The 27,747-nt window shown below is 44.5% G+C and overlaps 1 protein-coding gene across 1 annotated transcript; it reads right to left on the reverse strand.

The window, feature by feature from the left end:
• Positions 1–457: 457 nt before the first annotated feature.
• On the reverse strand, positions 458–8,981 carry RASD2 (RASD family member 2). Its single transcript, XM_065743043.1, has 3 exons — positions 8,147–8,981; positions 4,224–4,503; positions 458–2,713 (listed from the first exon to the last, which is right to left on the reverse strand). Exons 2-3 carry the CDS (start codon positions 4,492–4,494, stop codon positions 2,184–2,186), a joined length of 801 nt encoding a protein of 266 aa, XP_065599115.1. The 5' UTR covers positions 4,495–4,503; positions 8,147–8,981; the 3' UTR covers positions 458–2,183.
• Positions 8,982–27,747: the final 18,766 nt, after the last annotated feature.

The raw sequence follows: 27,747 nt of genomic DNA on the forward strand, positions 1-27,747 counted from the left end.
TGCTGTGATTGAGAAACTGCTGAGAGAAACAGTGATATCTCTGCAGAGACCTTGTTAAATCACACTAGGGATGAGTACACAGGCTCTGTGTATGAGACTGTTTATTCTCCAGTGCTGGAGGCAGCACTGGAAAGATTAGCTGTCTCTTTCTGCTTGAGGGGATATCTGTATACGTATGTATATTGGTGTTGACACAGACAGATAATAAGGGAGAAAGAGAGCAAGGAAGAGGAAGAGAGATGTAGTTATAGATACAGTTCTGTTTTGCACACTATTAAGCCCCTTGTGTGTAGAGGACAGAAAAGCCTCCTCCAGAATTTACTGGAGGTCTCAGCTGGGCTCTCAACACATACCCCACTTGCTAAGTTGCACTTAAACAGCAACAAAATAGGATTTTCCTTGTTCTTGGAGAAAGTAAACATGGATTGGAACACAGCTAATAAATAAAACAGGTTTAATCATAAGTGGCATACATATTTATAGATGAGAGGGAAACATGATCAGGAAGTTGCTGCCCTGGAAATGGGGTTAATAGAACAGTGTATTTTACCAGTCAATACACAGTACCAGTGGTGGAATCAATAAATGAATATGGGTATTTTTGGGTCCCAGTGGCTAATTTTCACAAATAACCATAATTCCTAGTTTTCTGACAAATTACAGAATGAACTAGCTCACAGCTGTGACCAGGACATAGCAAAGCACCTACAGCCAAGAACAGAAATTGAGAGTGAGGGAGAGACACAAGGTACCCAATGGCCATTCTGAGGTATATAAACCATATATACTCTGCTGTTGTGTAACTTTTTGTGGGCCATGCTCTGCCCACAAGTTACACATGCACACCTCTTGTTCCAGTCAGTGAGTGTGGCAAGCTTACATCCAAGGGAATATACGTGGCTTTGATGGCATAGAGAAGCAGATCAAACAACAGAACCAGATACAGGACAGGGTGAGAGCTAAAGACAAAGAAGCCTGTATGGATTTGAGGAAGGGGAGATGTGAATGTCAGCCTCAGGTTTATCTGGCCAGCCAGTTCAGCCCCACTTGGACAGCATGAAGCTTCGCTTCTGGAGGTTTTCTATAGCAGAAAGTTTTCCATCAAGGCAACCTTTATCAGGCAAGAAGGAAGTTGATGAACAAAATGACTAGACACTTGTTAACAAAATAAATCTGATGGAGCTGGTCCCAGATCAAAAGCCTACAATCAACCAGTTTCTACTGCTGAAAGAAAACCTAGTCCTGCCATGAAGTGGTCTAAGCCAACATGTGGTCAGTCTCAGCTGATGTAGACAGAGGGAAGAAACCATTGGCCAGTAAAGCAAAGGGTGGCATTCGTACTGTGGAGTTTAGAGTTGGTGTGGCTGCTTTGAGAAACTATCACACCCGGCTTGCAAAGCAGTCAAATGTATTGGCCTTTTGCAGAGTAACTTCATTTTCAATCAATATAAATATTACATAGTTTTATGGATGGAAAACACCTTTCACTTTTAGAAAGTAGACACTGTTCTGATATCAAGCACACTCGCCATCTGATTTTGCTAAGAATCCACACAATAAAAAAAACGAACCCCAAATAAAATCTATAATACAAAACAACATTCATGTCAATGTCAATTAATAGCTGTCCCAGCAAACGTAAAATCAAGACCTTCTTGCAGGCCCCCTCAGAAGTGACTTAGAGTCTTGTGTCCATACACAGAGTCCGCTCCCTTGGTAAGGCTGTTGTCCTTTGAAATGAAAGTCCCATTTTTTGAAAGGAGTGCTCCTCACATGCACATAAGCACACACATACACAGATATAACCTCCTCTCTTAGCAAGCTCTGCACACTGGGTAACTGCTGATGCCTTCTGTGCATTTTTAACCTACTTTTTTCATAAGGATGAGGTTGAATTTTCTTTACTTCTTGAGTCTGTTTTCTTTAGACAAAAAGTGGAATGAAGATGGACTACATTACAAAGACAGAAAAATGCACACTCAGGCATATAATTTTTCCTAGTTGCTTACAAGGTTGATGTTATGTACATTTGTTGACTCAGCAGAATCCGTAGGAAGAGTTACCCTTTTGCTGTGTTGGATTCCCTTGAAGAGCCCAGTGAGCCTGTTCTGTGCTTCCACAGACCATTTTTCTTTAAGGCACTTCATGTGGATAATGACTTCAGCCAGAAGCACAAGCCCTCTTCACTGGATTGTGCATTTCTCCCTCTCCCTTGACTGACCTTCCCTGAGAACTTTTGATTTGATGTACTTCAGGTCACTGTTGACGCTTGGCCGGCGAGCAAAGGGAGAGATCATGCCATAGGCATCCATGTCCTTCACTCGACGCATCCGGAAGGATTTCTGCTGGAAGGTGTCCCCATACTGGATGGAGATTTTCCTGTGGAGAGCAGGACTCATCTCATGAGGTAGCTTGGCCATGCTGAAGAGGACATAGAACATCTCATCCACGTTGGTGTTCTTCTTAGCAGAAACTTCGAAGTAAGCACAGTTTTCATCACTGGAAACAAGGTTCTCACCTTCATCTGAACGTACTTTGCGGTAGACTTCACTGTGGTCATTCTTATTGCCACAGATCACCATGGGGAGATCAGCCGATTCCTTGGTCTTGTTCTTCAGGCAGGATTTGACCTCAAGGATCTGTTTCTGGAGTCTCTTGACCTCATCAAAGGATTCTCTGTTATCCAAACTGAATACCAGGATGAAAACATCACCTACAATTGAAAAAGGAAACTGTAAACGTTTGTTTAACGTAACCTGTTTCAGAGAAGCTAATTCTGTAAAAAACAATATATTTTATTTGCTGTCTCCTCCCCATAGTTTTTTTTTTCCTTTTTTTTTTCCTGTGATCCATTTGAATCTCTTCATTCTGTTTTACTTTAGTTCCAGTTCTTCTAATCCAACTCCCCTCTCATTTCTGTAGTGCAATAGCTTATGGCTTTGATGTTATTTCAGCTGTATCTGAGTATGTACTCGTAGGTTGCACTGGACTTGCAGGTTATTGCCCATTTGTACTCTCTTTTGTAAGCAAGTTTCTATCCAGATCTGCTGCATCACTGTTCTTTTTCTTCATTTTGCCTGTATTGCTGTGTAAAACACAATCCTTACACCAGGAAGAGTGGAGAACTAGTATCCACTCAGCCTTGGCCTTTTGACGACGCAATACAAGAAGAAACACCTGAATGGAAGATTTCCAACTAGTCTATCCTGAATGCCTAAGTGAGGAATGGGAGCTTTCCCAGTGTTCACTGCTCTGCTGCCATTTCATTTTCTCGAGAGAAACAGACCATGGAAAGAAAGAAATACGTAAATGACACAGATCCCCTGGCATTTCCTTTTGACATTTTCTGACATACAATTCCTTTTGCAAAGGAATCATTGCCTGTTGAATGGCAGTTGTGTTGAAAGTGCTAAGAGATTTCATGGACAAAAGCTCATGTCCACGTCCCAGAAACTGGCCCTAGGACCTCCCTGAATGCAGTTGGTAGCCTGGTCTGATACGAATGTCACGTTTCACTGGCTAGCTAGAAGGGGAGGCAGTGGACACAGAAAGCAAGTTGGTTGTGTGCTGTGGCTGAATATATATCTCCACTGTCATAGGAACTGCTTGACAATGGGGATGTACAAAATGAGTCCACTTTTTTCTCTCTTTAATTCATTTGATTAATTGTAGACTTTAGGAGAAAGGGTAAAAGTAGAGTGATCTTTTCTACTGGAATATTAAATCAAGGGAATCAAGCTGAGACTTTTGAGAAAAAAAAATCGTTGAGCTTTTCTTGGTTTGAATTCCCTGCCTGTGCATTTTATATTTGCTTTTCACTGCTTGTGTCTGATAATGACATGCCTGTTATGTCCCTTGCTGCTCTTTATTGCCCACGAGGTTTTATTCAACCATTCATTTGTGACGGCAGGAAAAAAAATATATTGCAGGAGGGGGAGGTGGTAGAGCAGGGGAATAAAATAGGGGTAAAACTTAATTTCAGACCTTCACCCAGTGGACTTCTCCTCTGCAGCTAGTGCATTCCAGAGCACATAGGAAGCCAGGAAACATCTCTCTGGAGAAGTGAATCTTGCAATGAAATCCCACAGCCCATTTTTCTGCCTCCCAAATGCATCTTATCCCCAAGAAACAGTCATCTCCAGGATACAGTCTTCAAGCTACACTTCGTCATTATAATCTTTTACCCATTGTTCCCTGTCTGCAAACTTCTTTCACTTTCTCACCTGTCAGGATGGAAAGCCTCCTCATAGCAGGGAAGGGGTGATTCCCAGAGGTATCCAGGATGTCCAGCTGGTACATATCTCCCCGGATGTTGTAGACCTTGCGGTGAAAATCCTCGATGGTGGGAGTGTACTGGTCCTCAAACCGGCCATTGAGGAAGCGTGAGACAATGGAGCTTTTCCCCACTCTGGAGGCTCCCAGCACCACCATGCGGTACGAATTCTTGGCTGGCACATTCAGGGTGCAGTTTCCACTGGACATGGTCTTCATCATTGCTTGGACCTGAAAGACGGAATGGCAGAGTTGAAGGAAAGGTAAGAAACTGTGTGGAGGACAGAGTAGGGACATTCCATATCATGAGTCGGCTAAAGAGAGCTCTGGCATTTACACTGAAGATGACATGGTTTTTAATTGTAGTTTGCAACTTTGTTTAAGCATTAAGGGCTAATTTTATCAGCTGTGTTTGAAGTTGGACACCAGGATCCTTTCCACCATTTGCGTCACTTAGGCATTACCAGATTTTTCAGTTCTGGTTCTGTTTTAGATGCATAAACACAGAGGTCAGATTTCCCAATATACTGAACCCACTGAGGTTACCATCACATTTCCTCATGTACTGCATCCACTGCAGCTGTCGTCAGGACCTAGACCACTTAATTTGGTTGCCTAAATAGGAGCTGCTCGCAGTATTCATTTTCTAAGATCAACCAGAAGTCAGACAGAGGCAGGAATCACGTTTGACATCTGTGGAAGCTAGACATCTCAGTTATTTTAAATAGCTGGTCCCATATAGCTCACATTGCTGACGCAAGGAGTTCAAGACACAAAATAGCATCGAGTAGTGATAAATTCTGCGCCTTCAGTGACCTTTCAGAAACCAGAATTTAATCTAGCTGCTTGGACTGATCGTGTGGGAACTCCCTACCAACAGACTATCAGCAGGGCAATTATCACTGCCTTGCAGCAGCACGGCTGACAGTGGATAGAGTTGCAGTAATGAAGACTTCAAAGGAGTTTCAATCTTTATACACACACAGATGTTGTGGGTGTCACAGTCATTGAGTGTGCAAGTACAGGAGGAGAAAGGAGCAAAACCAGCCATCTTAAATTACAATCTGACAAGATTTCCAACCCCTGACAAGGAAAATGTGTCTCGAGACCTTGGAGATCATGTACTGATGCAGTACTTGGATGCAGGAAACTCTGATGGGCAAATAAAAAGGAGGGTTGCACAGACATTTTACATGTGCTATTTCAAATACACTGTGTGCTGAAAGGAAAAATACAACCCCAGTGTGGGGAAAGCTAACATTAAAGCAAAGAAAGCACATTTTGGACAGAGTTTATTTTGGTTACTAGGATCTTATTAAAGAATAATCAAGTTCCCACTGTGCCGTTTATTTAACTTAGGTGCTGTTTACTTAATATTATAATTTGAGTACGATCTGTACACTGAAATATCATTTCTGGATTCAGATCTGGATTCCTGTCTTTCCCTCCAGTGAATTTTATCCCCCAAGTGTTTATGCAGCTGATACTTATCTCAGTCAAGAGCTTAAAATCTTTGACTTTGTTTAACATGTGCAAAGCACGAAAGCAGAAGTGAAGATACGGCCGCTGCTAAATAAAGGAGTCTCTGGAATTCTAATCCAGAATCATTACAAGTGCTATAGCCCGAGGCAACAGCAAAACATGACTATTTATGATTATTGCTATCATTTGCTAACAGCACGTTCATCCCTATATACAGCACAGAAGAAAATGCAACGCTTTCCTTGAGGCGTCTTATGGTCTAATTTACACACAGAGATCTGTGGGAATACAGCTGCTGTTAGGTCAAGGCTGCACAATATTAGAGGCAGACTGTAATGTCAGATTATAACTTTGGATGTAAACACACACGCTCATAGTTACGGTGCTGCTGGAGTGATAGCAAGGAGCACACCTGTTTAATTGGACTGCTTTGTTTTGAACAGGACCCATCTCCAGCACTGTTGAAGCACCGTATTTATTGGAAATGACACTGCCCCATGCTCTATCCTACATGGCCAGTCCAATGCTGTCATGCATCCATGGGCCAGACAGCTGTCAACAGAACAGATCTGGGATACTTCCTTTCACCCTCTCAGGCTATATTTAGCTGACAGAGAAAAGCAGGGAGATTTTATGAGAAAAAAAGCCATTCTCTACAGCCTGTGTTCAGTGCTAAGAAATGAGTCAGCTCCTCAGACCAGGATGGACTGGTACTGCTGCACTCCTACCTGACTCCTACCAGTTGTACTGCTGGCTGACAGGTAACCACTGAGCTGCTGGCCATCAGAAACCCCATCAGAAACCCCCTTCATCAGAAGCTGGCTGTGTCACCGTGCTGCTTGGAAGGCTGGTTTTGCATTGTGAGGTGCTTCTGCCTTCCTCCTTGGCACAGACTCCACTGCCTTGGACCTCAGCTAATTTGTGGGCATGGTGGTGATGAGTTGACTGTAGGACTAGAGGATCTGAGTGGTCTTTTCCAACCTCAATTGTTCTATGATTCTAATGCCACGGGTCCCCAAATATCTTGGAGGAGGAATTGCCACTGACACCTCTGGCTACTAAATCATGCTACCTCCCACTTCCAGCAAAGACAAAATCCTGTCTGTAGGCATGTGTGTTTCAGGACACTTTGCCCAAAGATATACATGCACTGATGAGGAAGAGGTGTAAGAACGTGCAGATTTTAATGTATTAGATAGTCACTCTATTCTGTCCTCATTCTGCCTGTCCAGGCATTGAGTTAAGAGGGCTCCTGTGCTTTCCTGACTGCTTTTCATTCCACATGGAGTCTAATGATGCTTTTCAGCACTTCGATTCCTGGACCTTCTATTCATCTCATCACCTCTGCTGCAAATCTGACTCAGAGCACGCCGTTGAGCAGGAAGATTATGTTTGTTTTTCTGTGCTTTCTCCTTATCCCCTCACTTCAGCTTCTCTCCAGTTCAGTGCAATCTTTCTTCTTTCCTCCTCAGAAAAGGAAAGAAACTTCAGCCCTCACTCCCAACACAGGGACTAGTACATTGAAAAAGATTAAAGACACAGGAAAGGAAATAGAAAGGAGCCACATGCTCATGTACTAAATAAAGTAAAATCAATCAGAAGAGAATGAGGAGGCAAACAACCTCCAGCCGGCTTTAATCTACATCTTTTCCTTCCAGTTTATTAAATGCTTAAGCATAGATTAATTCTCAGTGGTACCTTCTTCTTTATGCACTGTCTCCATGGCAGAAACTTCGCGTTAGTATTTTATATTGGTACGGGGATTTCAGAGCGCCACAGAAATACAGGCAGTGAGTTTTATTTCCAGTTAATAAAGGGAAAGGCTTGTGTGCCCATAGAGAGCTGAAACAGCTGTCCAAAAGCCTTGTTTCATTGGACTCCCCACATCTTCCACCTGCAGACCCCCGCTGCCTTTTCTGTAGGTGCACATCAGAACAAATGATAAGGCACCTGCTTTTGCTCGCTCCAAAAAGCGCCTGTCTGCGTTCCAGTGAGGTGCTGCCAGCTTTAATCCTGAGCACCTGGAAGAGAGCTACCTAAGGAAGATTCCTCATTCAACCTGCCTTTCCACCTGAGCTTCCCAGCTCCCATCAGGGAATGCAGTGACATCTGGTTATCCTCCCCACTGCTCCCCATCCACGAGCAGCCTCCCAGAGCACCTTTCTTGCACTACACATTCTTTAGCTACTGTTGGATGTTTCTGTTTGCCACCCCAACGTACTTCACTGTGTCCAGCTGAAAACAACGTAGGCAGATGCAAACGGCATCATGCATAACAGACCTGTCACTTGTTAGTCACCACTAGTACCCTTCAGTTCCCATGCACACTCAAATCACTCCTATGGGATGTTTGTCTCCCACTTCCATCCCAAACTCCATGCTGATTTCTTACCTCTCTCTCCTCGGAGGATCAGCCCTGCGTCTGGGTTGTGTCTGATGAAGTCTGTACTTTTAATCAGAGACAGCTATGCTGTAGAAGGCTGTTGTTCTGTGGATCCCACGTTACTTGCCTGAGGCTCAGGTCTTCAGTAGTTGTTTCCTGGGAACTTAGCAGGACTGGGAGGGACTGCAAGGCTCCAGAGGATGTCCCCCCATGGAAGGCAATGACTAGATCAGGGCTAAGGAAGGATCTCCAGACCAGCAGCAGCTTCTCTCTTTAGTGAGATGAGCTCTTCTGCTCCCAGCCTTAGGTGAGGACAAGAGGCACAGTCTCCTCTGGGCAGCTCCGCTGGGGTTGGGGTACCTGAAGCAACACCTAGTCCTGCAGGGCTGGGAGTTCATCCACTCTATGCCACCTTAGACCCTATGGGGAAAAATCACTGAGGGCATGGAAGTTATCTACGGTGAGCCTATGCTCCCGCAGGTCTTGCCTTGCTCAACTCCCCCTCCCCCCCCCCACAAGCTTCTTTTCTTCTGACCTGGGATTGGTATTACGCTATTCTCTTTCCAGGACAGAAGGAGCTTTTCTTTACATTTGCCAATTAAGTTTTTCTCCTTCCCTCCCTGCCTTTCTCTCCCTGGCTCTCACAACTACTGGCAAATTGCAGATTTCCCTTCTGTAGGACTCACAGATAATTGGCTCAACTCCTCCCTTGAAGTCAGTGTCAGACATAGGGGAAGGAGGGGTGCTGAGTGGGTGGGATTTTGAGCCTGTTGAAAAATCTTTTATTTTTTTCCTTCTGAACAGAAAGTTCATATGCATTCCAGACTGCACATTCCTTTTCTTCCCACCAGAGACCTGTATGCATACATGTGTGGGGAGCGAGTAAGTGGATGTGTATGAGAGACAGAGACTTCTCTTTGCCAGCCACAGATTCATAAGCTGTTTCTAAAGGTTGCTTCTCTACTTCAGTGCTGAAATTTTTTTGTGAGGCAGAAGTGGGCTGACTCATTTCCCAAGTAGGGGCTTTCTGACCAGAATTCCTGTAACTCTTTTGCCACATGGAACAGTCTCCTGTTCCCTCACGTTCGTTGTCATTCTCTTGGGATTGCTGGTTGGTCTGATTAAGAAATAAGGGTAATGCGTGACTGCTGTTAATTCATTAATATATAAATAAGCTAAACAAGCACCGTGGGGAGGCAGACAAATCAGAGAAACAAAGAAAAATTAGAGTGAATTCAGGCAGTTTGCTCTGCCCTCGTTAAAAAAGTGTGTTTGCAATTTATTTCATCATTTGTTGTTATTCTCCTTTTTGAGCTGAAGAAACAGTTCAGACCATAACATCTGATATAAAAGATGGTTAAAAAAACATGTTAAAAGTGTTAAAATGAAGTATTTTAGCATTGCCTTCTAATCAGATAAGTGGAAGAAAAGGACTGTGATTTTCAAGGTATTTTGACAATAAAAAAATACAAAGCTGGAAGGAGAGTATGATCTCTTAATTTCAAATATACTCCTAGTTTCAAATCTCAGAATTTTCTTTTTTTCTTTGAGCAAATTTACTTTTCGTCGAAGCAAAAAATATCCTGCAACTTCATTTTCTGCTTCCTCTCAGGAATCCCCACAAAAATTTGTGCTGTTTTGGTGGAATACCTTTAGTTCTTTCCTTCTGGGGAGGAGCAGCTCCCAGATTCCTCCTTGTACAGACAGCTTCAAATCAGGGAAGGAGGAGCACAGCTCAGCACAGCACCTCCAGAACACTGCTGTCTTCTTCCAGGGGCCAGTGAGTTGGCAATGGGTCATGATCTGAATTCACCTCTTTTTAGACCACAATGCCAGGACTGTTTTTGTCAACTCCAGAATCTTCACTTTGGTACAAAATGGATGAGCATTTTTACAGCTCAGATAGAAATAAGGTATGGTAGGAAAAAATAAATAAATAAGTGTAGTCATTATAGAGACCATCTCATCAGCCTGGAATCTCAGCGTACTCAAGGTCTTTGTAAACCAAATGCAAAGCTCTTGCCTAGCTGCCTTCACTAATCCCAGACTGCCACTCAGCTGCCTTCTCCAGTGTTTAAGCTAGCCATTTGGTTTCCTCTAAGTACATCAAAATAGCATCCATTTTTGGACTTCTGGAACATTCTTGACTTGTCACCTTGGCATTATTTGGTTTCTCAGCAGATACCTAGTGAAATAATAAGTTACTTTTAGAGAAAGCCTTCAAGAGATAATTGCTGACTGTGAGTCCTCAGATATTGCTGTGGCTTTGTTGTTGGGTATTTTTTGCCCTTTTTTTTTTCTGAGTGTGCTCAGCAGTTAACAAAAGGCCAAGACTCAAGTATCCCTGCTTTTCCCGTGGCTTCCTGAGATATTTTATGGAGAAATTGGGTTAATTCTCTGTACATGCCCTATTGGAGAAACAGGACTGGTAGCACCTCTCTGCTTCCAGGGCTGAAAAGGGAATAAGTGAATCAGAGTATCACAGCTATGGCCATAAAAAGAGAAAAAGTTTCCCATCTCAGCAGTATCCTCTGGTTAATCAAGACCATCTCCCTTTCTTAGAGCTTATAGATATTTACTGATTTAAAAGTCATACAATTAAATATGCTCCGTAGGTATTTATTCCTCCTATTCCTCCTGTATATGAAGAAATCCAATATGAGCTTCTCATTTGGCTAATGCTGTCTTAAAGCACTGCAGGCTGTGGCTGCAAGAACCACCGTAAGTACCAGGGGCTATGCCTGCCTGCTTGGTGCACTTGCCAGTATCAGCATTTGGGCAGTGCAGACTCATGGAGCAGAGGTGTCACCATCTGGAGCCATTTGTCTCATCTACAGCTCCCAGTGCTGGCTGCAGCTGGAGATGGAGACTGCTACGATGGACTGACGCAGAAGGGCCGATCTGTTTCTCTCCACCTTAAGGAAAATGACAGAAGTGACAATCACATGCCGATCAGTTCTGGTCAGAATTAGTTCAAATCAAAGGATGTTCCACGGCTTTTGTCTCCTCTTCAAAAGCAAACGCAACAGAGATTAAATATTTAAACCAGCTATTCTCTTTCTCTTCCCATTCATTTACACTCCCCTCATTATTCAGTAAAGCAGGCTCATTTTTCCACCCCCTCACCTTCCCTCCCTCCCTCCCACATTCAGTTCTCCTTCGCAGTGCCCCTCCCTTCAAGCAGTGCTGGAAAGTTACTGCTCAGGAGCCAGTTTAGTGTATGCAGGTAGGTATTATGCTCCAAACAGCACATAGATGGGGAAACACAATGCTGCCCCTGAATTACCTGTACTCCCTGGGCATTTAAACTCCTCCAGATGTCTCATGGGGAGCAGGAAAACAAGTGATGATCATCAGCAGTGAGTGAGAGAAGTAGTACTTGGGAGGATACAGGTGGAGAAGGCACACATTTGAGAAAAATGGTGATCTGGCTTGTTTTATTGCTCCCTTCAAAGGGCAACTATCTGCATTTCTTTATGAATCTGTAATTTCTCAGCATCCCAGGGTGTGAGATGGGTTAATAATATTTACTGAGATCTCTGCAAAATGGAAAAGCATTACTTTGCTGCGAAGAGCATTCAAATCACCTCTTATTTGCTGCATTTGCTATGAATCATTTTAAAATTATATTTTAATGAAATATTGTAGAGAAAGGATTGCATTTCTAGGCTCTTTCTTTTCCTTTGCCATGAAGGGCACTGCACATCTGGATTTACTCACCAGATTTGCACGCACCCGTTTTCATCCTATTGCTGAAACTTTTTAAAACTTTCCCCATACCTGGAAAATTGGTGGGATGCAAGATTAAGGCTAAAAAAACCCTCAGAAAACTATCAGTAAGAATATTCAATAATGTTTCAGTGAAGGAGATGGGGAAAAAAATGAATCACAGGATCATTAAGGTTGGAAAGACCTCTAGGGTCACCTAGTCTGAGCATCAGCCCACTCCCACCATGCCCACTGACCATGACTCTCAGTGCCAAATCCACATGGTTCTGGAACACCTCCAGGGATGCTGACTCCACCACCTCCCTGGGCAGCCTCTGCCAGCACAGCACTACTCTTTCAGACAAGAATTTTTTCCCAATACCCAACCTGAACCTCCACTGGTACAATTTTAGGCCACTCTCTCCCATTCTATCACTGTTACCTAGGAGAAGAGGTGGACCCCTACCTTGCCACAGCATTCTTTCAGCTCATTGTAGAGAGCCATAAGATCTCTCCTGAACCTCCTCTTCTTCAAACTGAACAATCTCAGTTCCCTCAGCTGCTCCCCATAAGATTTGTGCTCCAGACCCTTCACCAGCTTTGTTGCCCTTCTTTGAATGAAGTGAATAACAATTCATTTCTCTACACTCAGTGAATGCTAAGGGTGTTGTTATGTGGTCTCCCTGTCCCTACTGGAAGAAAAGCCACCCAGTCATGTCTGTCTGTGTAGCCTATCATCCATCCCATGCAGAAGGAGAAGTGATGCACTCACCTGACAGCAACTGTATCAGCCTTGCAGGCAAGAGTGGACATAAGGAGAAATCACGTTGAAGTCCCCATGCAAGACTCATCTGCCTAGGTCCCAGTGTCCAGGCAGATAATGGTGTGGCTGGCAGTGAGCCCATGCTCATCTCTGCTGACAAATGATGCTGGGAGGAAAGGTTCATCCATCAAGCCCCCAGCTTCCTCTGGATGGCTCTCCTCTGGGTGGCACCATCCCAATTCTTTCAGAAGAGTGAGGGAAAGTATGCTTTTGGGGCCATTTCTGTAGCTGCTGCTATTTGGCACCACAGGATACACCCTTATTTCCTCCCTTTCACTATCCTGACTCACTTACCAGGGCCGATGATTGTCTCTAAAAGATTTTTATCTGTGATGGGAAGCAAACAGCTAAGGAGAGGAAGAGGAGTTGAGGAAGATGAAGAGGGTGGGAGAGAAGAGCCTTGCAAAAGCCTTCACAGAAAGATCTCTGATCAAAAGCACAGTAAAGGCTCATTAGATGGATGTGAAAACAAAGATAAAATGAGTAGCAGAGAAGTAAGATGTGATGCATGAAAAATTCATGAAATGAAGACAGACTGATGAGCGTGAGCCCTCTGTAGCACACGCTCTGTTACTCATGACCAGTTGTTCTATTTAGGTCTCCATTTGGGGAGTGGAGGGGCAGCGCTGAGCTTTACTCCCTGGTGGCATCAGCAGAGCCCGAGGGAATGGCATGGAGCAGTGTCAGGGGAGGATCATGATGGAGGTTGCGATAAGGTTTGTTACCAAAGGGCTGTGGGCATGGAACAGGCTCCCCAGGGCAGTGGGCACAGCCCCGAGCTGCTGTGGAGTTCAAGGAGCATCTGGTAAACACACTCAGACGTATGGTGGTGTTTGAGCAGTTCTGTATAGAGCCAAGAGTTGGACTTGATGGTCCTTATGGGTTCCAGCTCAGGATATTCTGTGATCCTATGATTCTGTGATCTTCCACTGAAGCTGTGCAGTATGAGGAGACCTTCTTCAGTTGCCTTCTCTGATGCTCCATGGTGGTTCCGTGACTCAGGGCACATTGTATTTGGCTCTGAGCTTCACTGCCTCCTTCCAGAAGAACAACAGCCACCCACTGATGGTCAGTATGAACATGGATGCTGTGTTCTCTGCATGGGGTTGATTGTTGCTGTGCCTTCCTCTATTTAGTGGATCACTCTTACGCTAGAGCTTGTGTGAGTTACAGTGCTTGTTCTTCTTCTTTTTTTTTTTTTTTTTTTACTGCTCCTTTCATTAAGAAAAGGAAGAGAAAAAAAAAGGAAGTTTGGAGGATTTTAAAACATCTTATTCCTTTGATCCAAGAAATATTATACACCTTTATTTATAATCAAAGGGAGTCAGTGAATGAGAATAATTCCAGAGTAAAGAACAGGTGAGAATGACAGATCATTTTTTATATTTCTTTTTGTTCTTGTTCAGTTTTCCCCTCTCAGAGGACTGCAATCATGTACTCAAGATCCGGAATGAAATCCATTATAATAATAATGATGGTAATATTATGTACTCTTAGTGCAACTTCTGTTAATATCTCCACACACTCTGCAAGTACCTAGGAAGGAACTGGAGCACAAATATTTCATCAGTTTCATGGAATCATGGAGTCATAGAATCATTTGAGCTGGAAGGAACCATTAAAGGTCATCTGGTCCAACTCCCCTGCAATGAACAGGGACAGGTTAGAGATGGGAAAACCAAATGTGGATGTAGGTTTTAAGCGATGAGTCTCAGGTGACTCAGGTGAGTGAACATCTTCAGATGAGAGCTCTGCCCACACTCAAAACTATCTGAAAACTGAGCAACCACTGTTGATGAGTTGTTGAGCCTGAGCTAATCGGCTCTGTGGCTGTTGGCTTGCTTGGAGCAGGAGCAGAATGAGTTGTATCTGTCTGCAAAGGGCTATGCAAAATAGCAGCCTCAAGGCAGCAGGGCTGGAAATAGAGTCCTTGTCTCCTCCCTTGTGCAGGGCACCAGCTGGATGGCCAGGAGGTAAGGCAAGGGATGTGCGTATAGCAAGCACTGGCTGTGGAGTACCAAATCCTCCCAGGGAAGTAAAGCTAATAATGGATGCATCAATTACTTCATCTGTGCCCTTGGAGGGAACCAGCACAAAAAGCCACTTTGGCTTTCAGAAGACTATGTTGCCTGCTGCATGCTCGCCACTAACTTATGTCAGGTCCTCAACAGTACGAGGCAGCCTGAGAAGCTCCAAGATTAAAACAAACTAGAAAAGAGGAAAGGAGCCCTCAGGGTGCTGCAGGGTCAGGTTTTTCTCTGCAGCCAAAGAGACCAGCATTTCAGTTTTTTAGTAAAAAAACAGAGTTTAGACTAAACTTCTGTATTTTCAAGGGGATCTTGAGGCTGGGGCAATGCCCTGCACAGCAGATGCTGTAAGGCAGCACCAACCTGGCTTTGCTGCAAACACTCATGCTGTGCTGTACAAGCCCAGAACCCTACTTTCAGTGGTGTAAAATCCTATCATTTTGACATGGAAGTTGCTTTTACTCTGGTTCAAATGACTAAGCAAGCTGCTGAGGCATAGGAAATCAGGCCCTAGGCATTTTATATGTGTTTGTTCTGGCTGAAGGCTCAGAGGACGTGTACAGGAGTATAAATTTGCCCATTACCTTCTCCACGACTCAGTATACTCCCAGCCCTCCTCTGTCCAGAGGAGCTTGTTCCTCCTCAGATAATCTCACAACAATCCAATTAGCAAGAAAACTTTCTGCCTTCAGCACCAGATGAGACAGCCACATTATTAAAGGCTCCCATTGGCTCTGACCTGCGCTTTGCTTCAAAGCAGAGGGCAACTACATCTGTGAAATGAACAGAAGGGACAAATTTAATTAGTGCCAAACTCACCCATCAGGATTCCCACTCCTGATAGTGGCGGAGTGCAGAGAAAAGGGGCTGTGATTTATGTGTCAGGTCAGACAAAGGCAGAGAAAGGAAGAGGATAACCACAAGAATTTGTTCACTGCTGGAAATCTCTGCTAATTGGGATAGGATGCAAAAACTCAGAGCTGCTTCATCTGCCAGCCTCCTCCATGCGGTACAGACCTAAGCCCCCTTGCCTTTTTGTTCTGTCTTGAGGATTTGACCCTTTTATCATGCAGAACACAGTGCTCTTTGTAGGGGAGGGGGCAGGGGAAGAAACATAAGGAGCGTGATTTTTTTTAATTTTTGCATTTGAAGTCAGTTTACATAAGTGCCCCGAAATAGCAATTCCTCCTTGTTGTCTCCGAGAGACACTTTATGCTATTTTAATGCGGCAGAAAGGAAACCAGGCACACAGATTCATGCCATGCTTGCAATTCCTCTGTCAGCACAGGCTCAGGGCTGCTGGTATGGACTGGAAACCAGTTCAGCAGCTAGATGACACACTGGGAGGATGTCATAGAACTGCTGCTGGTCTGTGATGCCTTATCAGAGAGGCACAAGGGTGATGGGAATGCACAGTTCTCGGGCTCTACAGCCTGTCTCACTGAGCGCTATGGCATCTGAACCATTCCAGGGTGCTTCTTCTGTTGGGGAATTGAATGGAAGGAACTGGGAACACCAGTTGGCATGGCAATCCCGGTATCTGCTTCTTTGGGCTTATGCAACAGCATTCAGGTTGGAAAGATGTTAAAGAGCATTTTGCACACAGTGCACTGTTTGTGAACACTTTGCATCCCAGGCAGCTGTGTGGAAATTGGCAATCTGCCATAGCTTTGTGCTTCCCAGAAAGTTCTCACCTTTGCATGTTTTTCCTTTGCAAGCCTTTGGGCAACAGCAGAGACCTCCAAAGCACCCTTCACCCCATCCATCACCCACCAGAGCACAGCCAGGACTGCTTTAAGAAGGGTGACCAGCTCAGCATTCTTGCCCATCGTTTTCTTCTCATGTATATGAAGGGCGGTAAGAAGACAGAGCTTTTGTTTGCAGAATGGATTGCCAAGTGGCTCTTCCATCATATAGCAGTTTATAGAGCCGATTGGTGATTTGCTTTCATCAGCTGTCTTTCCTCTTTGCATCCTTAGTTATGAGTTTTTTAGAGCTGTATCTATCATGCTTATTTGAGAATACTGAAAAGGGCAAAGAGAGAATAAATATGTTGTCCTCAACTCTATCTGAACTAGTTTAAGCTTTTGCCAGTGAGGAGAGCTTTAAAAGTGGACAGATAGGAAGCTTGGGCAGAGATGCGAGAGGGCACTGCACTGAGCCTAGCATATCGCTCCTCAATAACTAGTGCAAATCCCTGTGATTTTATGGTAAATCTCCTAACAGCTGACAAGATTCAATTTGTCCCAGATTTGGATCCATGTGATGAGAAAAAGAAATCTCAGCTTTCATTTAAAGCAGGAAAAGCAGCACAAAGACAACAAACCAAAGCTTCTGTGCTTACAGAAACACCACTGTGTCATTTAAATTAACCCTATGAACCCAAGTTTTGGAAATAATGACAGGTTCTTCTTATTTTCAATTAGAAAATAATTATTAATAACTTGCAAGCCAGTCTCATGATTCTAGGGAAGGTGACTCATACTTCAGAATGCTTGGAGAGGTGGCACTGACATTTCTGCAAACATCTTCAGTGCCCCATTAGCACCTAGTTGAAGGTGCTAGGGCTTCCTACATAGCCACCACATAAGCACAGTCTTGGCTGCCCAGATATTGACATTTTGATATCCTTCACTACCTTGGCTTGCTAAGCATGCCCTGCTATGTTTCACAGTGAAGCTGGCCAAGCTTCTTTAAGCAATGGATCATCAGAGGATATAGGGAGTGTTTGGCTGGGCATAGCATAGCCTGTTTTCTACCCATGTCTGGACAGCTTCTTTCTTTACGGAAATCACCTCTTGCCATGGTGCAGCTTTCCAGCACTCCAGACACTGAGCTTCAGGGCATTTGTTATATGGTTTGCTGGAGAAGAGCTAATGCATACCATTTTTTTGTGTGGTATGTCTAGGCATTTCTCATCCTCTGGATGGCAGGGAGCAGGGGAAAGTGGTGGAGGGAGTCTGCGAGCTCATCTCGACTGATCTGACATAAATCCACACGCGCCTGTGAAAGGGGAACAGTTACACAAGCTGCCTTGAATGTCCTTTAACAGCTGTCAAAACTGCAGCCCACAAATCCAGCTGAGATATCAGCTGAAGAGGCACTTGAGATGCAATGTAAGGAAGACTGTCACAAATAGGTTGCTGTGATGGACTGGGGCAGGAGAGTTTGTTCCAGGCCCTGGGACATGCTCTGCCCTAGCTCCTGTCCCACAGGCAGCCTGTGTATGGCCCACAGGACTCCTAAAAATGGATCTGTGAAGGAAAGGAAGGGAAGAATGGCCACAGCATCCCCTGCCACCTCCAGAGGGAATTCTGCTTTTACAGCCTGCTCACAATAAGCCCAGACTCACTGGGCTCACAGGTAAGAAGAAAGTCACTGTCTGTTCATCATCACCTGGGTGAGGTAACACCTGAATGCAGTCCAGCTTGCACCAAAAGGTCCTCAGATTCAGTGGTCTGTGTCTATAGAGCTGCTCCACTCAGCTCACTTTTCTGATCACGCCCATGCGATGACACTAAGGAGAAAATAGTGGGTATCAGTGAGAGCTAGATGGCAGGTACTGTCACCTCCCTCTGCTCATTGCTGAAGGAAGCTAGGCAGACCTACGACTGAAGCGCGTCACTCTCAACTCCCCTGAGATCACACAAGTCATAAATAGTTGAGAAACGTTTCAACTCAGTTTTTAACTCTTGCTTGCCCTAAAGACTTCTCTGTCTAACTAGAGTCATTCTCTAACTGTCCCATAGACAGAGTAGTCCTAGAATATCACCTGCATCTGCCTTGGTGATGCAGAATCTTGTAAAGAGAAGGTATGGCTTTTTGAGGCTGTGACAGAGAATAATGCATAACATAGGCCACAGTTGCATTTAGTTTTCTGGCTGGCACAGCCAAGCCACATTTGCTGCTGATTATTTCATGGAATCATAGAATCATAGAATGGCTTTGGTTGGATGGCCTTAAAGATCATCTAATTAGATGACCTTAAAGATCATCTAATTCCAACTCCCTGCCATGGGCAGGGCTGCCACCTACCAGCTCAGCTGCCCAGGGCCCCATCCAGACTGGCCTTGAACCTCCAGAGATGAGGCACCCACAGTTGGGTGGCAGCCAGTGCCAGTGCCTCACTGCCCTCCGAGTAAAAATTTTCTTCCTAGCCAAAATCTAAAAATTTTCTTCCTAACCTAAATCTAAACCCTAATCTAACCTAGATCTCATCTCTTTTAGTTTAAAGCCATTCCCCCCAGTCCTGTCACTATCAGACCATGTAAAAAGTGAGTCCCCCTCCTGCTTGTAAGCTCCCTTCAAGTACTGGAAGGCTGCAATGAGATCTCCCCAGAGCTCTTCTCCAGACTGAATAAGCCCAACTGCTTCAACTATTCTTCACAGGAGAGGTGATGATCTTTGTGGTCCTCCTCTGGACCCCACTTAAACAGCTCCCCATCCTTTCAGTGCAGGGGGCTCACGCCTGGACACAGATGGGGCCTCACGAGGGCAGAGGTGAGGATGACAATCCCTTCCCTCTCCCTGCTGGCCACCATTCTTTTGATGCAGCAGAGGATACTGTTGGCCTTCTGAGCTGCAAGAGCAGTGCTGGCTCATGTTCAGCTTTTTGTCCATCAGGACTCTCTTTAGTTGTGATTGCTTTGTGTTCCTTCTACTGTGGCACTAATAGCAAGCCCAGCCTGGCATTCGAACACAGCTAGGAAGTTTGATCCCAGGCATTCAGATGAGAAAGAGGAGGTACCATCAGTGTGTTCATGGTGCTTCATTGCTATTGTCAGCTCAGAGGAGGAAGTCACCAGTGGATAGATCTAAGAATGGAATGAAGAGCTCTTGGAAGGGGGTGGCTACCAAGCTGAGGAGAGCCTTCTCATTGTTCTGCTGCCGCCCTGAAGTCTGCCAGCCATTTTCTTGAGCTTAGCCTGATTGCCAATACTGCCCTCAGATGAGAGTACAGCCAAATTCCTTCACATCTCTGCTGCTTTCTGTTGTCTGCCATTGTCACAGAGAGAAAATGATCCTACATTATAGCATTCAAACAGTATGGAGCTGGTGTATCTGGATTTGGTTAACACTCTTTCCATGAGGTTTTTAAGGGACTCTGTAAGACAGGCATATCTCAGTTGTGGTTTGTGCAGCAGCTGTGTTATGGAAAACCACTAACCTGTTCTTCGTGGTCCCTTTTTTATCAGCAGAGTGTAAGAGAGTACACGCTTAGCAGAGTCCTTTTTGATAGTGCACACTAAGCATAGCAATGTACCTTTGTAGGCTTTGACTCCAGTGGGATTTGGGGGTGAGAAGGGAGAATGTTACAATTCCTCTACTTCATGTTCTTCTGTCACTTTCCACCTCCTAAAACTTACCTCTCACACCCCTGAGCTGACTCTGGCCAGCCTCATTCAAGGTAAGGCACTGGTCCCCCTGGTGTAAGGCTCTCCTCCCAAGACTCATTGTGCCAAGCAAGCGTCAGGAGGAAAACAACCTCGTTAACAGAAATGGATTTTTCTCTCCACACAGATGGGCAGTGAATATTTTTAAATGCAGTCTCAACAAGATGTGTTAATTGGTACCACTGTAACCCTACAATCCGATCCTCTCTCGTAAGCAAGCTGAAGAACAGATGGGTATTATTATGAAACTCCAGGGAGATGGATGGCTGCATAGTAAAGTGGACATGCCTGGCCCTCCTCCAGTTCTCAGAAAGGACCCCAACAAAGCACTTGATTCTGAAACCTAGAGTACAGTCATAAGTGGTCTTGAGATATGTTCATCAGTCCAAGCTCAAAAGCATCAGCACATCAGCAGCCTAGAGAGGGAAGGTATATGTAAAAGAGGACAGTAAGATCACATTGCATAAAACACTAACTGTTGAAAACAGCAAAAGTACAGATGCAGCCTGGGAGGGAGAAATGCGAAGCATCAGTGTCTGAAGAGCCACTTGAGAGAAATAAAGGGCAGCAAATTGATCTTGGCTATGGAGGCCATGTGTGTCAGCCAGAAAACAAATACAATTTGGCCTACATTGGTTTCTATCACAGCCTTGAAAGGCAATACCTTCTCCTTACATGATTCTGGCCAGTAAATCACTGGAAAAAAAATGAGCTAATGTGTGGTCTTTTTGTTACCAGAAAGCTTCTGGGAATTGTGGAGTGCCTTACAACTCCTTTGTCTAGAACCCAGCTGAGATCACCCACTTCATGCAGAAGACCACATCTCTTTGTCCTCTCAGCTACATCCTGCCAGAATTCCCCACAAAAATATGTAGCCGAGAAGCCTGCTTTTGAGATGCCCATTTTGCCTTACTAGTGAGAACTGAATCCAGACCTCTGGGATCATGGTCTGACCCTGACATTTCAAGAAGAGAAGACCCCGGGTCCTAATGAGGCCACACATATCTGGAAATCTGTTACTGCTGGGGTAGGCAGTGCAGCTCTTCAGTACACCCTGAAGAAATTCCTTTCCCTTTCCTTCTATAGCCTCTTGAGCTGCTCACATGTATCTCATGAAGATCTTTGTGATCCCTCAGCAAATCAAGGAATTAAGCAGCTCTATATATGAAGCAACCATCAAGCCTTTCTTACAAGAGAGCAGATAAGCTCCTTTATGAAGTCAGTAACTAAAACAAGAGCATCCTCTACCTCAAATACAGGCCCCTTTGGTTGAGAAGGGATAACAGCTGTTAATCAGTCCCTCTGTAAGTGGTAAAACTTTCACACATGGGACATGCTTAAGACAGGGAGATTAACAGAGGATAGAACCACAGTCCAAAAATGCTCTAAGGATGTAGACATCAAGGAGAAGGGAGAACTGTTAAGTATGAATCTGAAAGCAGAACACTTAATCTTGATGCTGTGAGAGTGTCTGGAAGCTGGGATGTGGCTGGCTTTGGGCTAATCGCTAGGGGAAGCGATGAGAGTCGCATTGCTTTCTGTCACTTGCACACCTCGTGCAACTCAGACTCTAGGATGTGCAAGGAGTTACCATCTCAGCACCTCTTCCCTCTCTAGGACTTGGCAAGTAAACATGCCACTGCAGTGAACGCCAGCCTTCCTGACCCCTAAACAACCTGAGAGCATTCACTGCTCTGCCCAATATGGACAGCAGGACCCAGCAGCCCTCCCATGGCAGGCTGCAGCACACCTCATCCCTCAACACTCTTCACTGCAGATTTTCAGATCTGCTCTGTGGCAGGGAGAATAAATAAGTAAGGAATGTGCAGCTTAAAATGGGAGCCTGCTCATTCGTCTGTCTCTTGTAAGAGGTTTTTTTTTTTCTTCTGTAATGCAACCCTGTATGTTCCCTTCCCCACCCCAAGGTCTGGAGCTATTCTTGTTGGCATCATAGGATGCATATTGCAAGAGAAATAATTTTGCTGAGAGATGATGCACAATGCTGTCAGCATGGACACAGGGGTGCTTGCTCTTCTTCTCGGGAAGCAGGCAGCAGTCAGGTGAGGTTGGGAAGATGTCAGCCTATGTTTGCATCCCTCCATGATGCTGACCTTATGCTCCTGCAGCTGCAGGAAAGCAAATCACCCAGCTGAGCTGGTTATCCCTCTGCTCACCAGCTGATTGATAGCAGCAACTAATACTTCATTGCTTTATGGGACAGATTGATGTGATAGTTGCACCTCAGGGGCTGTTGTGTTTTGGAGGGTTCTGTCAGCTGGGAAGGTGACAATGAAGGGAAGCACCCATGTGGTGCACACCCTCCCATCATGCAAACGCAGTTAGGTTTCTTTTTGCTGTGTCTTGTGTTTTCGTGCTGCAGATCAATTAATTTTCATGGTCCAATTAGAGTTACAGCTGTTGAAGCCTAGAGCATGACTGGCTGGTTAGGCTTTGAAGAATGTGACATTTTGCAGCTGAAAGCTTTATCATGCATAAGCAGTGTGAACAAAGACATGGCAGAAGTTCACCTAAATGCCACATCCCTGCTGGAACGGGGCCCTTGTCCACTTTAGTAGGTGGGTACAAACCTCTTCTGCCCACCCATCTCATCTCCCTAGAGTATGTTATTGCCAGGACTGAGTACAACCATCTCTTCTGTCCATTCTGCTCACCTGTGTTGCACCTACAAGAGCATCTCTTTCCCTTACAAAAAACTCTCAGCATAGGGAGCTTTGGTGTCTCCAGCTGAGACTGCCAGCAACAGTTCCTTTCACATCCCTGGCACTTGAAACAAACGAGGGATATTCTCAAACAAAAATCCTTGCTAGGCAATAAAAATGCAGAAATACTAAGAGACCATCCATGCAGACAGTGGTGGCAGAACTCTGGAGGGTGTTTGGGCAAATGTCAGAATAAATAGATGGACTTAACTCAAGCCACCAACACTGCCAGAACAGCCCCAAGCCCAGCTCTGATGTGTCTCCAGAAAAGGGTACGAGTGCAAGGCTGACTGAGCCACGGCCTTTCCAGCTTCTAGAAGGTGAAACATTGTAGTACAGAGAAACAGGCATCCTCATTGCTGAGCTAATCCAGGCATGCATCACTCATCCTAAGCTTCCATCACTTGAGTGCACTGACAAGTTACCTGTTACAGCAGGCTGGATAAGTTATCCCAGCACGTTTTTTCTCTTTGCAAGCTGCTTCAAGACAGCGGGTCTCTGAAGGACCACAGGGTCTTGGTACCAGCTTTCAAGTTAATATCCACCAAAATAAGGGGAGGTTTTGCATAATGACCTAAAGATGTGCCAGAGAAGGTTCTGGTTGGATAATAGGAAACATTTGTTCTCCAGAAGAATGGTGTTACACTGGCACAGGCTGCCCAGGGAGGTGGTGGAGTTACTGTCTTCCTGCACCGTGTGAATGTGGCACTGAGGACACGGTCAGTGGGTATGAGGGGGATGAGCTGACAGTTGGACTTGATCTTAGATGTCTTTTCCGACCTTTATGATTCTATGAGTCTATATAGACTCTTTCTGTTCCTTTAAAGACCCAGCACATAAAAGCAAACTGAATGTATATTGGCACCTCTGGGTGTATAGAGGCACCACTGTTTGTGGCCAAGGATAACTGTGTTTTAAATAATCTCAGTCTGCTCTGCCCTGTACTCAACCCAGTGCCATCATCGCTTTCACTTCCAGCTCTATGTGAAGTCCAAGGTCCAGATCTTGAGGTCTTCCTGCTGGTTTCTAGATTCTCAGCAGCAACTTGTTCATGTTCGTAGACACTGCTTTCAAAATCCCAAGTCTCCCTTCCTACCTGATGCATCCATTCTAATTTCCTATCTGCCCCATGAAGGCTAGGCTACTATCCCATCTACTTTTCACAGTACCTTCAACTGTGCCTTCTGCATCAGAAAGGTACTCACCTCCTCACCAAGGTCTCTTCCCTCTTTGATTTTCACTAGTTGGCCAACTGACAGGAAGATGCCGGCTCGGTGATCAAGAGGAGGGGTAATTGGACTGGCTAAATTTTAATAAAAATCAAACCTGTACATGCTCATTTATTAACACAGCATGCACACTACTGCAATGCTGTAATTTTTGCCATCAAGACCAGCAAGAGGGTACCTCTTAATAGTCTACTACAGTCTTTACAGTCTACCTTTACTTTGCTGGAAGTGAACCTGGTTTATCACTCTGCTCCACATCCTGAATACATATTTAGTGAGATATGGAATAAAATTGCCCAGAAAACTCCTCTGAGGTGTCCCTATTCTTTGTTAGGTCCTTGAGACAGAAACTACTCCGTTCACTGACTGGTGCTGGTCTGGTGGTCTCTCAGTCAACGGAAAAGCTGGTGGATCCCTGTTGAGAGTCTGCTTCTGTACATCCTGGCTCACAACAAGATCTTGACTTTTAGAAGGAAATGGAAATAAAAACCTTCAAAATGTGTCTGCTTTGAAGATTAAATCATATTCAGTTCAGCCTATTTGTATATTTAGTAAGGGTTCATTTTTTTGGCACCGATATGAATGTCATTCTCATTTCGTTTACACAGCTGCAAATCCCCATCTGAGTTAAAAGAAAGTAGAGTTATAGCAGGTTAATCTACCCTGGATAAGATATTCTACCTTGTAATTCAAAGTTTATACTAGATTTTAATTGCAAGGATCTAAGAGGCTTTCTTTTTTACTTTAGAGTCAGGATGCACAACATATGAACAGACTGGCATGGTTTACGTGCAAAGCCATTCCTGACCTGTGAAATATCCCAGTGTATCACGGGGAATTAGATACTCACTAGTGAAAGATTGCTGCAGTTTCTATTGGGATAACCCATGTCCATGGTCTAAGCCTTGTGTGGGCCTTACAGCTTGGCATCACTGCCAGAGCCTGGCTCTTGAGTGGTCTGTGTATTGGTGCAGTACAGGAAGATACTTTTCCCTGTTCTGCAAAGGGGAAGATTTTGGGAAGAGACATATCATGGATACATGGATACACTATCTTATACACTTCCTTTCCGGAAGCTGCCCAGTATTCACTTTTATGGAGAGTTTGAAAGTAATGCCCAGTCCTAAAAGAGACATGAGGATCAAGCAGTCTTTGAATCTCTGTCTTACTGGTTAAGCCTTTGAGATGTATGTCCTCCTATTTGTACTCACAACTGGTAGACCAGACTACTATTTCAGGACATTTTTACTGAAAGAACATTCTTTAACACCAGGACCAAAATACGGCATCTGCAGATGATTGCAAAACACATTATTGAGCCTGAACTCCAGCACAGGTGATGGGCTAAACATTGAAGATCCAATAAAAATCTGCTGGATGTTTGATACTTCTCTCTTCCTTAAAATGTTTTCCACATGCACAGAAACTGTACATGCTAATATAAATACCTGCAACTTCCAATTGTTCCGATCTCAGTTTGGATCCGGGCTCAAGGATCTTCCTTGGAGCCTTCAGGCTCAGACTTGTTTCTTGTCAGACAAAAATAAATAGCAGGGTCTGGTTGATGGAACAGTTCTGCTCTGTCCTGGTGTGGTTCTGAACGCTGCCTGTGTGTGTGGGAGGAGATGGGACCTGACATCTCTCAGATGCTGTGCAGCACATGGGCGCTGTGCAGATTTTTGGGAGATGGGACCTCACAGTGCATGTCCACAATGCCAATCACTCCCAGCCTTGTTCCTGAGTGATGGTCATGGGATCATCACCACTGCACGTACATTAGCTAGTTCCTGATTTCTGTTTTAGAATGGGTAAACCAGTTGCTTCTGAAGCAAGAACTCGGTGTCCTTCTATGGACATTTGACTCTGCCCTTCAGGAGGCATGGTGTAGTCTGCACCATACTTGGCTTCCTCTGGGGCATTGTTCCTCACAGGCATTGCGTGCTCACATGCCATTTACACTAATTTCCAGGCATGCAACATATGCACACAACATGGGGCTAAAAAAACTCCACCCTGGTGGGTTGCAGCTCTTATGTAATTCCAGACTCCACAGCTCATGGGCTGGTGGGGGAAGAGTGGGCACAAGAGGATGGTAATAATAATAATAAATCACAGAATCATAAAGTTGTAGGGTTTGGAAGGGACCTCTAGAGATCAAGTCAAAGCTCCCTGCTAAAACAGGTTCCCTACAGCAGATCTCACAGGAGATGTGTCTGGACAGATCATTTAAACACATATTAAAGTGTCTTTAGTACACGTGTCTTTAGTGCACGTGTCTTTAATGCACATAGGTGCTTGAAAAGACTCAAGATGGAGGCCCATGGCACACAGATGCAGCCAGGCCCCTCTCATGGTAGCTTCTAGCAACGCACACAGCTCACACTGCACTGCATGGCCAGGGAGAGGTCTTCCTTACAGCATAGACAAAGCCTTCTGACAGGGCTCTTTCCTGTCCTTCCTGTGGCCCTGAGCACTGAACATCTGCTATGAACCTTGAAATAATCACTCAGCAATCTCCACAGCCCCCACAGCAGTTCTATGCACCTTCCAGATCTGTGGGAAAAGCTTTTGAGCTGCTTTTCTTGGGGAACAGCCAATGTCCTCAGCAACTGATAGCCAGTGCTCTTCAAGCATGAGATTTGGTGGTGAGACATCTTGTAATTTGCATCTAAGATTTGCTTGCCAGAGGAAATCACGTTGATGGGGAGTTCCCAAGACAAACCTTCTCCCTTTGTAGTACCTGTAAAGACATGAAGTAGCCTTTGATTAGGACCTCCTGACTGCTACTTATTTTCCTGGAGAATTTGTCTATTTGCTGCTCTTCCATACTCTCACTTCCAACAAATTGGAGGTTGTTATTTTGGGGCTGTGTTCAAAAACACGCATATGGGAAGAACATAAGTTGCTTTTAGAACAAAAATAAGTAATGGTTACGTACATGCTTTAACATGCAGTCAGCCCCTATCTTCTTTCAGTGATATCTGAACATCTTAATCTTTTTGCATCTTTTCCCCTCATGTTTACCAGCAAAGCACCTAGGAGTGATGGCATTCGTCCATAGCTCTCTTTTCAGGCTCAAATGGGCTAGTTCAGGCACTGCCTCACTCAGTTTATGAGGAATCCAGTTGCAAATCTTAATTCTCCCCATGAATTTTCATAACCTGCAGGTGGCCTTTGTCTGGTGGGGAACAGGGGATGGGATGGAACTGGCTGCTGCTGCTGGCCTGGGAGAACTAGGTTGTTTCCTCTTGGCAATAAGAAGGGTGAAGGGACAAGGTTTAATGATGACAATTGTTAAGAGTTATGAGCCACTCTACATTTAAAAATAATTAAAAAAACAGCTGAGTTGGTTAATTGCCACAATCAAGAGTGCATCAAGTTGATGGATCACTTTGATGATCGAGATTCCCTTTACAACTAACATTTTCTCTGGTTTTGTTTCCAGTTTACTTCAGTCCAACAGTTACTCAAACGTAAGAGATGGAATCAACACTGAAAAAGAAAAGTTTGATTTTCTCTTCCAAGCTATAACTGACAATTAGACTGAGCTCTACTAATTCTACAGACCTGGTGAAACCCAAGAAGACAATGATTTTCATTAAGAAGTTTCCTTTGTAAAATAAACTGTATGAATTAATGTCTAATATTTTGATAACAGACTTCTATCTATTACATGTAAGATTGTTTCGCTTAGCTAATAATATCAGTTT

The sequence above is a fragment of the Cyrtonyx montezumae genome, unplaced genomic scaffold (genome assembly GCF_038088225.1).
Source record: "Cyrtonyx montezumae isolate F1298 unplaced genomic scaffold, pur_monq_1.0 scaffold_3, whole genome shotgun sequence".
NCBI classification, from domain to species: domain Eukaryota; kingdom Metazoa; phylum Chordata; class Aves; order Galliformes; family Odontophoridae; genus Cyrtonyx; species Cyrtonyx montezumae.

What these genes read in the sequence shown, in the direction of transcription:
- RASD2 (XM_065743043.1), bottom strand. Translation starts at nt 4,494, where the DNA reads ATGATGAAGACCATGTCCAGTGGAAACTGCACCCTGAATGTGCCAGCC. An exon ending in GAGGCTTTCCATCCTGACAG is followed by an intron (nt 2,714 to 4,223) that starts GTGAGAAAGTGA and finishes TTTCAATTGTAG; the next exon opens with GTGATGTTTTCATCCTGGTA.